The sequence below is a fragment of the Erinaceus europaeus genome, chromosome 3 (genome assembly GCF_950295315.1).
Source record: "Erinaceus europaeus chromosome 3, mEriEur2.1, whole genome shotgun sequence".
NCBI lineage: Eukaryota > Metazoa > Chordata > Mammalia > Eulipotyphla > Erinaceidae > Erinaceus > Erinaceus europaeus.
Window position 1 is genome coordinate 119,615,331 of NC_080164.1, and position 16,319 is coordinate 119,631,649.

The following is a 16,319-nucleotide window of genomic DNA, read 5'->3' on the forward strand; positions in this document are numbered from 1 at the left end:
AGATTAGAGCCCCTGGTCTCCACTTGCCGGGGGAAAGCTTCATGGGTGGTGAAGCAGTGTTGCAGGTGTCTCTCTCTCTCCCTCTCTATCTCTTCTTCCCTTTCAATTTCTGACTGTCTCTATACAACAAATAAAGATAAAAATATTTTTAAAAAACAATTTTAAATTGTGTCTGAAAACACTAAGATTCATAATACATGGGAGGTTAATAAAACAAGATGTTCATGGAATCATGCTTCACATGATTTGTTTTTTTAAGGCATTCCAAGACAAAATTTTAAGCAGCATCATTCTACTTTAGTAAGTCTATAGTAGAGATAGTGCTTTGTGTTCACAAAATCCAGTTGCCTTTGCCTTTGCAGCAGAGAGATACTTTCCTAGCCTCCCTTGCAGTTTAATGATATTCTCCTGTGAATTCTGGAAGTGGGATATGAGTAAAAAGGAAGTATCTCACATCCAAACCTGGATATGGGAAACCGGTCTAAACTTCCCTGCTGAGATATTATGAAGTCTTTGTACTGGCAAAGATTGGGTAGGGATAACAAAGCAATTATGTTAATCAAAAACTTAAGGAAACTGGTTTGATGTTGTAAAGCAAATTTACATACCTTATTCTAATAACATGAGATTTGATAAACCGACCCCCTCCAGAAGAACCATGTCGAAATATCCGAGACATCTGATTAGAAAACAAGCAAACAAACAAAAAGAAATATTTTTCTTATGAAAAAGATTACACCTTAACTTAAAGAACTTCAGCAAAGACAAGAACTTGAGCTTTTATCCAGATGGACAGTTTATTGTCAATGATTAAGACTTAGACATATCCTCATCCTCATAGGTACTGATGTGTTGATTTTCTAAATTCTCTTAAAATTTTTTTTATTTATTAAAAGGAAACATTGACTAAACATTGGATAAGAGGGGTACAACTCCACACAATTCCCACCACCAGAACTCTGTATCCCATCCCTTTCCCCGATAGCTTTTCTATTCTTTAACCCTCTGGGAGTATGGACCCAAGGTCACTGTGGGATGCAGAAGGTGGAAGATCTGGCTTCTGTAATTGCTTCCCCACTGAACATGGGGGTTGACAGGTCAATCCATACTCCCAGCCTGCCTCTCTCTTTCCCTAGTGTGGAAGGGCTCTGGGGAAGCAGAGCTCCAGGACATATTGGTGGAGTTGTCTGTCGGAAGTCTGGTCAGCTAGAGCATTTGGCATGATATGCAACAACCTTTGTCATATGACTCTGACACCCTCACTTGCTAGTCATCTTTCTGAAGCAGACAGGCTTTCACAACTGGTACTAGGCTTGGGATTAAGTTTAATTTACCACACTCTATACTGTCAATATTTTATGACTCAGCATGCCCTGCCTGTACCACTGAAAGATTTGAGATGTTCAGTGAAGTCACTTCCTATATAGGCTTTATATCTAAAAGGAGGAGGAGGAGGAGGAGGAGGAGAAAAAGAAGAAGACTAGAGAAGAAATTACTTGGGGATAAGGAGATTGCACATGCACAGTCCTTGCACTGCATGATAGCATAAAGGATAAAATCCATATGTGGCATTGTGATACTTTGTTCTCTCTCTCTCTCTCTCTCTCTGTCTGTCTGTCTCTTTATCTTTATTACTTTCCTCTTACCCCTTTCAACTTTCTCTTGCTTTTACAATAAAATAAAATAAAAATAAGCTGGGAAAGTGGCTTAGCATTAGAGCACGTATGCATTTTGGCACTACCTCAAAGAAAAAGAAAAGGGAAGGGAAGGAAATGAAGAAATAAAGGAAAGAAGAGAAGAAAAGAAAGAAATGAAGAGGAAGAAAAAAGGATTAAAAAAAGGGAGAAAAAGAGAGATAGAAAAGAATAAAGAAAAATATTAATTACAGATTTACAGGTCCATGTAAGTTTACATAACACCCACTTCCGTGGGAAATCTACCCACAGTTAGTACAATTATTACAACTGAAGTATAATTATGAGAATTATTTCCCTCTGGGAAGAAGAGATGTTGCCTCCCACAAGATGCTTTCCTCTCCTTGACTCTTCTAAACAAGCAGTATTTTTGTATTTGATTTTTTCCTCCTTTCCTTAAATACCATTGTTAAGGTCTAAAATCAGCTCCATTGAAACTTGTTCCTGCCCTTTACAACTAAGTCCTCTCATTGACATGTCTATGTGGCTCTCCTCCAACATTCCTCCTTCCAGTTGTTCCCCCATAATGTGAACAACAAAGAGTAAATTCTAAAGAACAAATTCAATTAAATTATACACTGGCTTCAAGTACTCAATCTCTCTCAGTAGCAATTCTACAATCTTATGCCTTCATTCAGCTCTGCCCCACTCCACCTTAAAAAAAAAAAAACTATTCTTATCTACTGGATCACTGGCTTCCTCCTAATTCCACTAAACTGGTTCACACTTTCCTGTTGAGCCAGGAATCTTGGTAAAGAAAAAAAGCTCATCGGGAAGCCTACTAGTAGCAGCTCTCCAGTCCCTGGGGTCTGGTTATGGGGTGTGGGAAGGGGTGCACTTCCGAAATAATCAGATTTCCTTTCTTTTTCCTTAGTTTTCTAACCCAAGATTGAGGTATAGTCACCTCCTTGGTGTCACACTTAGGACCCCTTATCCACCATCCTGCTGACAATCCAATATCCTACCCTATCCGGCCGCTTTTTTTCAGAGTTCACACCAGCAGCTGCCTCCAAGTTGTCATCTTGGCTCCGCCCCAGACATCTTATCATTATACTATGTAATTTCAGAAAAGTGTAACTTATGTTTACATTTTTATACTGAGAACCCAGTAACAATGCATTTAGTCCAAATGATCAAGAATTAAATGTATTATTCCATCCTTGTGGTTGAAAGCTAATAATAAATCCTTTCATTAGTGACTATTTCATTTCAGACAAGATAATGTCTAAACTGATGGCAAAACAGGCAGAAATATTCACCTTCAAAGCAGATACTAATCATAGTTCTTGATTTGAACTGCAACATTAAAAAAAAAATGAGAAGCATTACAAGTCACTGTAATTCAATCACTAACTTTGGCGAGCGTGAGCTAGAGCCTTCCATCTGTCAGGGAATGAAGATTAAGTCCTTATGGAAAATGAGTAGTAGTTCCTGGATGCCAGCCAGGGAATCCTTTTCCAGGTCCACCCAGAAAAATATGCCAGACAAGTTATGTAGATTTCCTGTTACTGTCTGGGAAATGAGTACCAAGCAGAGGGCATGTACACCAACAAAACAATCCCTTTTCTCTCTAAGAAAGCTTCCTGTAACTACAGAAGGAGTTGTCCTTCCTCTGAACTCCTAAAATACCAGTCAAGTCATATACTTAACTTGTGTGCTCAACCAGATGTGCCACCACCCAGCCCCTCAAGTCTTATATTTAAGTCATAGACTGTATACTGGAGCTCTCATGTCCTCACAACATCTTAGCAAGTTTCAGTTCTTATTTATTTACATGCACAATCTTTCATGCATAAATCATGGCTTAACTCCCAGGAAGAAGCATAATGCCATGCAGACCTGGGCATTTGTCAGACTTGCACATAGAAGATGCACAATGCCATTAAAACAATCAGGCAAAAACCAAACTATTTGGACCTTGAGAGTTTGTTTGGAGGTTCTAGCAGGGGAGCACAGCTACTCATATACCCTCGACGGAAGACGGTCTCTCTATTCAGGGAAGGCCATCCTCTTCAACCTAGCGTGCAGCTTCGGGAGGGACGCACATGGAGCGGTGAGGGAGGAAGGGGACACCCGGCTAGCCAGCCAGATCAGCCGAATCAACCCTGGCGATCAATGGGGTGACATGTCGCAGCCAGATCAAACTATTTGGAAATCATAACTAAATCACTTTTTATATGACCTTTTAAAAGCTTTTAGAACAACAACAACAACAAAAAAGCAAACTTTTCTTGTTTTTTTTTTTTTTTCCAAAATTTAAGGAAAATAAATCAAGGGTTAAAAATAAGGTGAACATCTATTTCAATGAATAATTTTCAGGCATATTAATTAGCTGCCAACTCTGATTTGTATACATTTAACTGCAAATGACACTATTCTAGATATTTTACACATCATTTAATCCTCACAACTAGATAACCCAGACACTACATTATCCTCATTTTCTATACAGAATTTGAGGTGTGACAAGGCTAAGATTTTTATGACAATCACATTTAAAGTTATGCAGAAAAGATATTCATTTTTTAAATTTGATAAGACAGAAATTGAGAGGGGATAGAGAGATAGAGAAGGGAAAAGGAGATACACTTGCAATACTGGTATCCCGTTAGTGAAGCTTCCCCCCTCCACGTGAAGCTTTCCCCACCTCCTGAACCTTGGTCCTTGTAGATGGCAACATGTATGCTCCGCTCTACTGCTTGACCCCTTTATTCAGAAATTTTCACACTTCTATTAGACTTACCATTCTTTCAATCTGATGACTTCTTTCTGTAAACTCTCTTGATGTCCTCATTCCATAGTTGTCATTGTACTTTATATTGGTAACTTTATAAGATGCAAGGTAGTAGAATGACCTTTCATCTGAAAGATAAAAACAAATGACCCATACTTAATCAGCTCCTTGTTCCTCATGACCAGAAAGTAAACTTACTGTGATTCGGTATATTTCTTCTTAATACAAAAAAAAAAAATTATTGTGGGCATTTGTCAGCTATTTTGTTATTTCATGACTGTACCCAGCTAAAATACAATAATCAGGCTTCAAAGTATACTTTCAGAATACCTCTATTTACAGTATGTATGCACAGCACATTTTCATATGTTTGGATATGGAATATACAATGTAAAGTTAATATTAAAAGCAATTTCTGAAGTGATTTAAAGTTACTATTTCCTTTAAGAATTTTAATATAGATATCTCATAGACTAAGCTTTATTATGAAGATACATCAATAGCCTCTCCATGCTCCACATAAACCTGCCTTTAAATAGAAGTGTGTATTTTTTAGGTTCCTTTTTATTATTTACTTATTGATTCTCTTTAATATGTCCCTAGCATACTACTGAACTTGCCATGTCACGGCTAACACTGCTAATTAAATATATATGTATTTTTGGTCTTTATTTTCAATCTCAGTACCTTTTCAGCCCATAATCACATTCCTTGAAACACTGTTCCTGACTTTCTGAAGTCATTTGCTTCCTTACTTCTTGACCATTCGTTCTCAGTTACCTTATAGAAATCTATTATTTCTATCTTTGGCTACTCAGAGCCCTAGCCTCAACCTCAACCATCATGTTAAGCGAGATAAGCCAAAAGAACAAATAAGTGGGACCTAATAATTAGGAACAGAGAGGAAGAAAACAAAGTGAAACATGAACGGGGCATAATGTATTGCATCAAAGCAAAGAACTCTAGGAGAAGGGGGTGATGTGGGAAGGGTGGAAGAGAACTGGGGGGATGCATAATGAAATTACATGTGACAATGCCTACACTGTAATTCATTAATCCTATCAGTGAAAAGTTAAATGAAAATAATAATAATAACTCCTCAGGGTAATCCTAACTGTGATGACCACAAACTATTTATTTCTTGATACTAAAAACAAACTGAGATACATTTAACTTTTTAAGAGTTTATTTGAGCAAATGTTGATTAGAATTATATCATCAAACCAAAAGTGAGTAGGGATCATCCCACAGATGCTAGTGGTTGTTTAACAGAGAAGACAGAAAAGAAAGTTATTTGACTAGTTATAGTTTAACCTTTTCTTTATATGGACAAGCCTAGTTGGCTATTTATAACAGGTTGCTCTTAAGTTGCATACTTCTGTCTGCATTTACTATGACATTTTCTTTCTCTAAGATTTTATGTTCCCCTTTTGACTGAAAAATGCCCTTTCCCAGAAACGTCATTTCCAAAAATGTCTTTGTGTCTAAATTCTACTCTTGGTGTTGCCTTCTACTGGAGAAAAATCTCTGGAATAGTCAGCCTCAAGTAGCAGCTTCACAACTGACCCTCACTACTACTCTGTAAAGAACCTGGGATTTGGAAGAAGGGGGCAATTTATGGCCCTGGTACACGATGATAGATATTTGGTTATGCAGACACCTCTCTTGGTGAGATGAGAAATTATAGCCATATGCCCACAACTGTCCCTCCCAATTAAAAAAAAAGTGTACTGAAATGCCAACTCTGAGAAAAATGTTATATCATTTCTTCATTCAAAGAGAAGACACCATTTCAAGTAATATTAGCAAAAAAGAATAGTACTTTAAGATTTTGTTGAGGCAAGGAATTAATAATTAGATCTGTAGTCAACATTTATTAAGTGCATAACATGTCACACTCTGTGCTAAACATTTAATTTTAACTAAATTTTCACTTTTTCTTTTGTTTCATATATTTTGTTGAGAGGTTAATGATTTACAGTACAGTTGTTGAGATATGTAGAGTCTAATTTCTTTTTTTAATACTTTTTTATTAATTTATTACTGGATAGAGACAGACAGAAATTGAGAGAGGAAGGGGAAATAGAGAGGGAGAGAGACAAGACAGAGAAACATCTGCAGCCCCACTTCACCACTCATGAAGCTTTCCCCCTGCAGGTGGGGACCAGGGGCTTGAACCTAGATCCTTGTGCATTGTAGTGTGTGGCTTAACCAGGTGCGCCACCGCCTGGCCCCAAAGTCTAAGTACTTATCTCTCCTTGATAGCTGTCTGAACATTGCTCTTTATAAATTATTATTTCCATAATAAAATGATTTTTCAAATGGATTTTAAATAATTAAAAAATCAAATGAAAAAACATCCTTTGGAAGACTGTATGGATAGTCTTTAGACAGATAGAAAAAATTCTTTACAATCCCACAATATCACTCTTAGACATTTATCCAAAGAACATGCAAACACTAATTTGAATGGAACATATGTACGTCTATGTTCATAGCTGCATTATTCACAATAGTTGAAAAGTGGAAGTAGCCTCAAGGCCCAGGTGCCTGGCTAAAGAACTTATAGGATATATACTTCCTAGAATAATACTCTGCACTCAAAAAGACAGTATTGTGCCCTTTGGGAAACAATGAATGGAACTGGAGGTGATTGTATTTACTGAAATAAAAGGTGAAAGACAATAACAAGATGGTTTCACTAATATGTGGAATCCAGAGAACTGTTGCCCATGAATTTGCAAAATAAATAAATAAATAAATAGTTTGATCACTCCATATTTACTGAGATGACAAAACAAGATCATAAAATACGTATATCTGAACTCAGACGAAAAATTCAAGCAAGCAAAGAACATGTCTTTATTTTGGACACCATAAGTGACTACTGGCTCTCTAACAATTAGCATTTCAGCCTTCATCCTGCAGATAAGATTTGCTAATGTACCAAATCATATTCATTCAGTTTCATGACAACAGCAAATCCAGAGAAAAGTTCTACTTCCTTGACCTTCATTCCAGGATTAGCTAACATGAACCAGCATTTTTTAAACCATCCTTTTTAATAACTTTTAACTAAATTCCCCATGACCTGTGTGCTGCATCCTTACAACAAGTAATAGACCCATTTGTCCAGCTACACATATGTTCTTGGTGGCTTTTTGTTGGAAGACATTAACAAAGCACTCATATTATAAAAATCACGTAGTTGTTTTATAAATCTTATTGGAAAATGTTCTAGATATTATCGGGGGTGGGGAATCTAAATAATTGGTCAGAATTATTAAACAGTGAAAGTCGGTGACTCACAATTATTAGTGCCTTAGGATAAAAATAATTACATCAATCTTCTATTCTAGTGATATGAATTTTATTATCAGGCTTTAAAAATCTGTTTTGATTATTTTATATTTCATTATTTTTACTCTACAACCTTTTAATATGGTTTTTATTATAGAGTTAAAATTTTTTTTAAATTTTTTCTTCTTGGTGTTATTCTTGCACATTATGTGATTTGGATCACTGACTTGGTTTTTAATTTATTATGCTATAATATATATATATATATATATATTAATTTTGAGATGTTCTATTATATTAAAAAATTCTTTTCTTATTCCCTTCCACATGTACTTCTTTTGTTATAGATCTCCTCTTTATTTTACTAAATGACCATCAATAATCAGGGCATTCTCATAACAACAAGGAAAGACAATATGCTAGTTTATTCCCACTCTTAAATGTTAACTTCGGAATTAGATTACTCTGCTGCAACAAATAATAATGAATTTAGTGACTTATAACAACAGCCATGCTCCTCTAAATTTCTGGGGATCAAAGATCTGCAATTAATTGCACAGGTCTAAAATCAAGATGTTGACAGAACTGATTTCTTCTAGAAGGAAAGTCTAAGGGAACAATCTTTTCCCTTTTTTGTTTTGTCTTGTTTTTGTTTTTTAATTCTAGAGAATATCCTCAATCCTTGGTTTGTGACACAATATTGCATTGCTTTGTTCTTTTCAGGCTTTTGTCACCCTATATCCTTCCTTCTCCTTTGAATTTCTCGCTTCTCTTATTCTAAGATCTTGGGGGTTACATTTAAGACCCATTAGAAAATTATCTCCTGAAAATCACTTTGTCAAGTCTAGAAATTTTCTTTTGAGTAATAAGGTAACACAAGTTCCAATGCCTAAGACATAGGTGACAAGCATGGGGATAGGTGACATTGAATCTACCATAAGCTCTATGATATTTTTTGCCACTGTTTATTATCCCTTCACATTTACTTTTTTTTTAACATCTGTACTACAAGCATTCTTTCAAAACATATATTTATGTTTTTAAACTTGTTTTATATGAGACAGAGAGAAGCCAGAGCTTTTTACTATTTATTGTACTTCTTACTACTTACTGTAGCAGAGAACTCAGCATTGCAGCAAACTATAAATTAACCTCAGGAAAAGATTAGTAATTAAAATGATAATATCATGCAAATGACATGTTTTATACAACAGAATTTCAAGATATTTAGTCATGGAGCATTTAGGCAATAGAATGTGACCTGGATACTTACCCTCAACAACAAAGTGAGTGACAATACCAATCGTAATTCCTATGATTGCTATAATTGCCAATGTGAAAAGAATTAGCCGAATGGGGTCCCAAAACTGCTGTCTTCTTTGATATTCAACTCGTGGATAATCAGGTTCTGAAAATTCAAGTGGTCTGTGATAATAGAAATGTCAAGACAATAAAAATGTGCTATTCGTCTACTTCATGTCCACTTGTTATTCTTCACTAAGATTATAGTTTATACTGCTGAATAATAAAAGAACATTGATTGTGAGAAAACACAGGTTTTTACACCCCCTCAAATCACAAATGCAGTTAAAGTTTTGATATTGATATTTAAATTAAGATATGTTTCTATTATATTTTGTTTGACATTTTCATCACTTGAAAATGTCTGGTGAAACAAAGATCCACTTAACAGACAGGTAATTTATTTTCATACAGCATTTTAATATATTATTATGAATGTTTCAGCAAAAATTATATAAAAATATTATTTGTTTTATTAAAAATAAAAAATAATTTGAATACTATTTAAAAGCCTTTAAATTTGTCTTAATGGCCTATTTTTTAAATAGCACTATTACTTTTTAGGACCCGGTCAAGATATTTTGCATTATACTAGTACTTCACAATGAAATCACAAATTGTGGATTATATTTGATATTGACTCTAGACTCCATGAATCATTTTTTATTTCCATTTGACTCTTATCTGACACCATTTATACATTGGCTCCCCACCCAAAATATCTGAAGCCATTTAAATAATTTTTCTTCAACTTGAAATTTTACATATATTGAGGCTAAGGAGATGGTTCAACATTATAGTGTTTGCATTGAATATGTGAGTCTCTGATTTCATCCCTGGCAAACTGATGCTTTAATCTCTCTTTTCTTTATTAAATGAGATACTATGAAGCCCTTGGACTAGTGCCTGCCATTTAATAGTAATATTTCAGAAACTACTCAAGACTTCTAGAGATACAAAAAATTTTAAGATACATGTTTAAAGGAATATAGATGTAGTAGTCAATATATAGAGTCAATATAGGAACTATATAATGAATATAGTGTGTGAATTATGCTAAAAGTAAAACTTATTGATAGTACAGAAAGAGAAAGCAATAAACTTTTTGAAAGTTTATGCTAGGAAATTTTATGAAGGAATTGATATGATCAGACCTTGAGTATAAAGTGGCCCAGGAGGTATTGCAGTGATAGAGGTTTAGACTTGCAAGTATGAGGTCTCAAGTTTGGTCCCTGGTGCTGTTGATGCCAGAGTGCTGCACTTTTCTCCCCCTCCCATCCTCTCTATCTAATGAAATACCTTTTTAAAAAAGAAGTTTTGAATATAAAATTCTCCAGTATAAGAAAAGAATAAGGGAAAAAAAGTACACACACACACACACACACACAAAAAAAAAAAAAAAAAAAAAAAGCCCCACTGCTCACCTCCCAAAAAAGCCACATACAGATGACTTTTGCCTTCAAGTATTTCTGGTCTCCAAAGTGTGCTCATAATTGGGCACCTTTCTCAGCACTACTGTTCTAGAAATAGGAGATGGTGACACTGGTATTTTGGGCTAGCTCACTAATTTTAACACTCAAAGAGAAAAGGGTGACATTCACTCTGGAGATGAGACAACAAAAGTTTTAAGTAGATAGAATTCAGAGTAAACACAGAGGTCTGAATAAAGATGGGAGCAAGAATGAAAACAGCAAGAAATTCTGTTGAAGGTTAAGGAGAACAAGAATGAGAGCTTCAGCAAAGGCTCAAAGAGGGGTGTGGAAACAGAGATAAATTTAGCTCCAATTCTTGAAATTTTACTCTTTTATTTTTTTAATTGGGAAGTTGAATAGTTTACATTATATACAGTTGTTACTACATGTGTAAAATTTCTGTTTTTTCTACAAAACAATCTCTCCCCCTCCAGCCTAGGTCCTCCTTCACCATCTTGCACTAGGACCTAAAAGTACCCTCCACCCGATCCTGCCCCCCAAGATTCCTTTACGTTAGTGCAATACATCAAGTTCTTCTTTGTTTTTTACCTTCTGTTTTTATTTCTCGACTTCTATGAGTGAGATCATCCCATATTCATCCTTCTCTTTCTGGCTTATCTCACTTAACTTGATTCCTTTGAGCTGTATCCAAGATGAAGTGAAGAAGGTGACTTCATCATTTTTAATAGCTAAGTAGTAATGTTTCATTGTGTATCACAATTTAGCCACTCATCTGTTGTTAGACACCTAGGTTGCTTCCAAGTTTTGGCTATTACAAATTGTGCTGCTATGGACATGGGTATACACAGATCTTTTTGCATGGATGGTATGTTGCTTAGGTCCATGTTCTGTACCTTAGTCCTCACCCCTAATTGAAGTCTCCGTTTTCAAAGTTATGGCATAGTATCCTTTTAAACTGAAGTAGAATTGCACTGTTATAGATTTTATGTGTCATCATAAATCAACATGTTTATATACTAATGAAATTCACCAATAAAATTCTAGTTTTGTCTGTCACCATACTATTTTAGTTCTAGTAACTTGTGTCTCACTTCATCCCCCCCCTAATTTTCATCATTTTTGATGCTGTACCTTGAGCCCTATAAAATGCAAAAAATGATAAGAATCAACTTCTGTCAGACTTAGGGGGCTGACATCCACATATCATGTCAAATTAAAACTGCACCACAATAAAAGAACTATTTGGGATTTTTTTTTTTTGTTAGATGGTCAGGTTTCCTAAGTCTGATGTTACTGGAATGTTGACTTCTTTCATAAATAGAAATAAGTTTACCAAATACTGATTTTCATGGTTTGCAGTAGAGCTGACAGATGCATCATGCTAAACACCAGCTAATTTCAAAGAAAATGCTCCTTACCCTACTTTGTAAAAATAAGGTAATAATAATAATAATAATAATAATAATAATAATAATAATAATAAAACTCAACAAAACATTCAGAAACTGATACCAGTTTTGCTCTGGGAAAAAATTCACAGAATGCCTTCAAATCCAAGGGGTCATTATCAAGGTCTGAGAAGACCTGATACTTAAAGGCTTCAACCTTCTATCCTGCTTGCCCAGCAAACTCAAGTTCTGGTTTTCCAGTCTATCTCTCCCATCTGTATAAAGACTTTCTGAAAGTAAGGAAGGTAGAGATAGATTTAAGATTTATTCCTGCCACGGAGGAGATAGCATAATGGCCATGAAGAGAAACTCATATGTCTAATGGTCCAAAGTCCCAAGTTCAGTACTCTTACACTATTATGAACAAAGTAGTGCCCTGTTAAAAAAAAAAAGTAAAAAAAAAAAAAAAAGAGAGAGAACGAAGAAGAAGAAAGAGCAAAAAAGATTTATTCCTGCCTCTACTCCATTCAAGGACAACAAAATGTCCTCTTCTTACAAAAGCTGGTATGGCTGTGTTCAGCTAGTGTCACTGGCCTATAAGGACAAATTCAGCTTCAATAGCTTTTTATTTTGTTCTTGAGAAAGAGAGACCTCTTTGGGTCAGGTGGTGGTATACACATTACAGTGTGCAAGGACCCAGGTTCAAGTCCCTGGTCCCCACCTGTAGGGGGAAAGCTTCATGAGTGGTGAAGCAGGGCTGCAGGTATCTCTTTGTCTCTTTCCCTCTCTACCTCTTCCTTCTCTCTAAATTTCTCTTTGTCTCTATCCAATAATAAATAAAAATATAATTAAAAGAGAAAGAGGTCTTTTGATTGGGCTAGGAACTTTGGTCTGATGACTTGGATTCAGGTTTGGCACATAAGTAGGTGCCTATGAACGTCCTCTCAGGGAAGAGAAGCTTTGGAAGTTCAGTCTTTGCAGAAGTTGAGTCTTTGAGCCCTTTTTCTGCCATTCCGTAACTCACTGATATTTCCCAAAGTTGTCCATCACATTGAATTTTTTTTTACTGCTATACAGAGAACTCTAGATTGCCTGGTACTTGAAGCCAATGTGACCTGTACTCCTCAGCCCACAAGATTATGCATTTGCATAATTTAAAGTTTGCTGCCCCAGGGTCTGATTTTCAAATCAGTCTGAACCTGCTTGCTAAATCTAGGTACACAGATCCTCCCCTTTGAGATACCAACTGGTCTTGGCATAATCTCAACTCCTGGGAACTACTGAAAATAAGATGAGCTCATTGACAATCACTAAAGTTTATAAGACTATGTTGAGCTATAATGTATGAATAATACTGGTACGTTAGATGATAAGTAGTAAGAATTCATCTCTTACATGAGGCCACTCCTTCAAGTATGGGAAGGGTGGTTGTTTTATCTAGTGCACAGAAAATAACATATGGTCAAGTAAAATAAATATACAAATGGTATGTTCCAAATGGAAAAACAAGATGATAACCTTAGGGGGCTATACTAATGAAATAAGGATATATAATTTGCCTAACAAAGAATTCAGATAGTCATCGAGATGTTTATCATACTCAGGAAAGACTAGATGAGCACAGTGAGAACTTCGATAAAAAGACAGAACACTTAAAAATAAGAGGTCACGGGGGTAGGGTGGTGGCGCTGCGGGTTAAGCACACATGGCGTGAAGCACAAGGACCTGCATAAGGATCCCGGTTCCAGCCCCTGGCTCCCCACCTGCAGGGACGTCACTTCACAAGTGGTGAAGCACGTCTGCAGGTGTCTGTCTTTCCCCCTCTCTGTCTTCCCCTCTCTCTTCATTTCTTTCTGTCCTATCCAACAATGACAACATCAATAACTACAACAACAAGGGCAACAAAAGGAAATAAATAAATTTTTTTAAAAAGAGGTCACAGAGCGAAACTGTGTCGTAATCAACACTCAACAATTATTCCATTAAAAAAAAGTTGCTTTAGATGCCAATGGTTATTGGAGAGAAAGTAAACAAAATCCACTTTGCCATCATAGTGTTTATGGTCTAGAAGGGGAGCTGAGGTTAGTAAACAGATAAAGCCAGGTGGTAGTATATCTAGTACAGCATACATATTACAGTGCTTAATGACGTCAGTTCAAGCCCCTGATCCCTGTCTCTCTCCTTTATCTTCCCCTCCCCTCCAAATTTATCTCTGTTTCTATCCAATAACAAATAAATACAAATAAAAAATAAAATAGCTTGGTCAGTTGGAATTGGTCACTGGGAAATGTACTATGGAAAAGCAGATATAATCCAATGTGCATTTCCTAACTCAGAATTTTGCTGGTAAAATAAGCACTTCGAGATCTTTAGCAGAAAATACATCCTTTATATTTTATAGAGGTAGTGTCTGTTCATATTTTAATAGTATAAAAATATGCTAATATTTTATTCTTATGACAACTCAGTTGGGCATAGCAGATATATATATCAGTTTTGTACATTTCTCTCTAGAGTGCCTCACAAATGTTTTGACTAAGAGAGCAATCATACTGACAACTAATACCTCCTACAAAATGCCACCAGTACAGATTAAAAAATCAGGATACTTATGTCTTCTTTAACAGGAATAATCAGATGATAAGTGTTGTAATCATACTTAAATAGACATAAAACTTTTTGCTCTCTCAATAGTTAGTCATAATGAGCTTAGCATATTAAAGATGGTTAACCATTATGTTAGGGGGCTTTTTAGGGAGTAAGAGGCATAGAGTCCCAACTAGCTGGGACTGAGTCTTTGGTTGTTTTTGTTACTTGTTTCCCCTATGAGTGAGGAATAACTTTAAAGTAGCAAAAAGTAAATAGTAGGAAAGATTCCCAAGAACACAATGGGAAGCACTTTACACTCTGGGAAGAACTTTAGAAAGGTAACCACACTTAGAAGACAGAAGCACAATGGAAAAGACAGATAATCTCAGCAGACCAATGGGAAATTGCACAGAATTAGGCGGGGCTAGAATTAGGAGTATAAGAGAGGGTAGGGTATGTAGTGGAGTCATTTTTCTTAATGGCCTATGTTGTCCGACAGCCCCCCTGCTCCATCCTCCATTGCTGACACTATGGCCTATTTACATAACCATTGTTTTGCATGATCTATCTTCTTTCTACCTCAAGACCCACCCTGCCTGCAGGATACATTAATCCCACCAGTTAAAACCCTAGCAACCGTTGCTATGGAAGCTGTCTACCTTCCCACTCTTTCCTTTTCTCTAACCCCTTTTATAGCCATTTCCTTTTATGAATTGCCACTTCTGGTTCTAAATATATAAAAGCATTGTCTCTGATCAATAAAGACACATTGTGTTCCCACTCTGCCACGAGTTCCTGGTCTCTCTGCAGCGTCGCTGAGTAAGCAGCAGCCCAGGTTGGCTCCAGTCAAGTTCTCTCCAACTCATAGAGCACGAGCCCGGGAAGAAACACCCTCATGCTAGCCCAGTCCTATGTAACTATCACAGGAGTTGTCTTGCACCTTAATTCTATTTCTGCACATCTTCTATCTCACATCTATGAAATAAAAGTTTAAACTTTGCATACTTGATCCTGGAATTATTTGTAATTTTCCAAAGTGACATCTGTGAACAAACCCAACTTCTCAGACCCAGGGCTAGACCTCCCACAACAGGACATATGGCACTCATTATTAGAGGTAACATCTAGTTAAGCTTTGAAATTTTAAGAACTTCCTTTCAACACTTTAAATGAATTTTCTCTTCCCTGATTTTTTATGGCTTTATTTTTTATTTGCCAGAGACAAAGAAAATGAAAGAGGGAAGTAGAAAGGGACAGTGAAAGAGAGACACTTGCAGCCTTGCTTCACTACTCATAAAATTTTACTCCTGCAGGTGGGTACTATGTATGGCCTAAAACCCAGGTCTTTGAACATTGCAACATGCGCACTCAACTGTGATTGCCGTCTCCTAGTCCCCCTATACACAGAGATTTTCTTAAAATAGATACTTTCATAACAAATTAATTTGGAATTAAAAAAAGATTTTTTATGGAGGAAGGGGAAATAACAATGTTATTCAGCTATTTTAGTGCTAGGAACTGGACCTGGAACTTGCAGGGACTCAAACATGCAAATCTTGTGCTCTAACATGCTGGGTTATCAGCCTGACCCTTGAATGAGAATTAGCGTAGTTTAGGTAGACACATGCAGGAGTGGCAACATAGTTTACCTAAATAGTGAGCCTGCTTTGTCATGCACATGACCCAAATTTGAACCCAGCACCGACTGCATTGGCTGGAACTTCTGTACTATAGTGTCATTGGTTCTCTCTGTCTTCCTCTTAATATTTTTATCTTTATCTGAAAACAAAAGGCCAGGTGACCAAAAAAAAAACCAAAAAACAAGTAGACATATGTAGAAGTTAGCCATATTTATTATACACTTGTAAACTTATTGGCC

General features: G+C 36.1%; 1 protein-coding gene across 1 annotated transcript in view; it reads right to left on the minus strand.

Moving 5' to 3' along the window:
• LOC103119994 (transmembrane serine protease 11F) overlaps positions 1-16,319 on the minus strand; it is an 88,410-nt gene that overhangs the window by 15,706 nt on the left and 56,385 nt on the right. Inside the window, exons 3-5 of the mRNA XM_060188609.1 lie at positions 9,002-9,153; positions 4,438-4,556; positions 609-679 (exon numbers count right to left, since the gene is read on the minus strand). Of these exons, the coding sequence (XP_060044592.1) occupies positions 609-679; positions 4,438-4,556; positions 9,002-9,153 (342 nt within the window). The remainder of the gene's footprint in view (positions 1-608; positions 680-4,437; positions 4,557-9,001; positions 9,154-16,319) is intronic.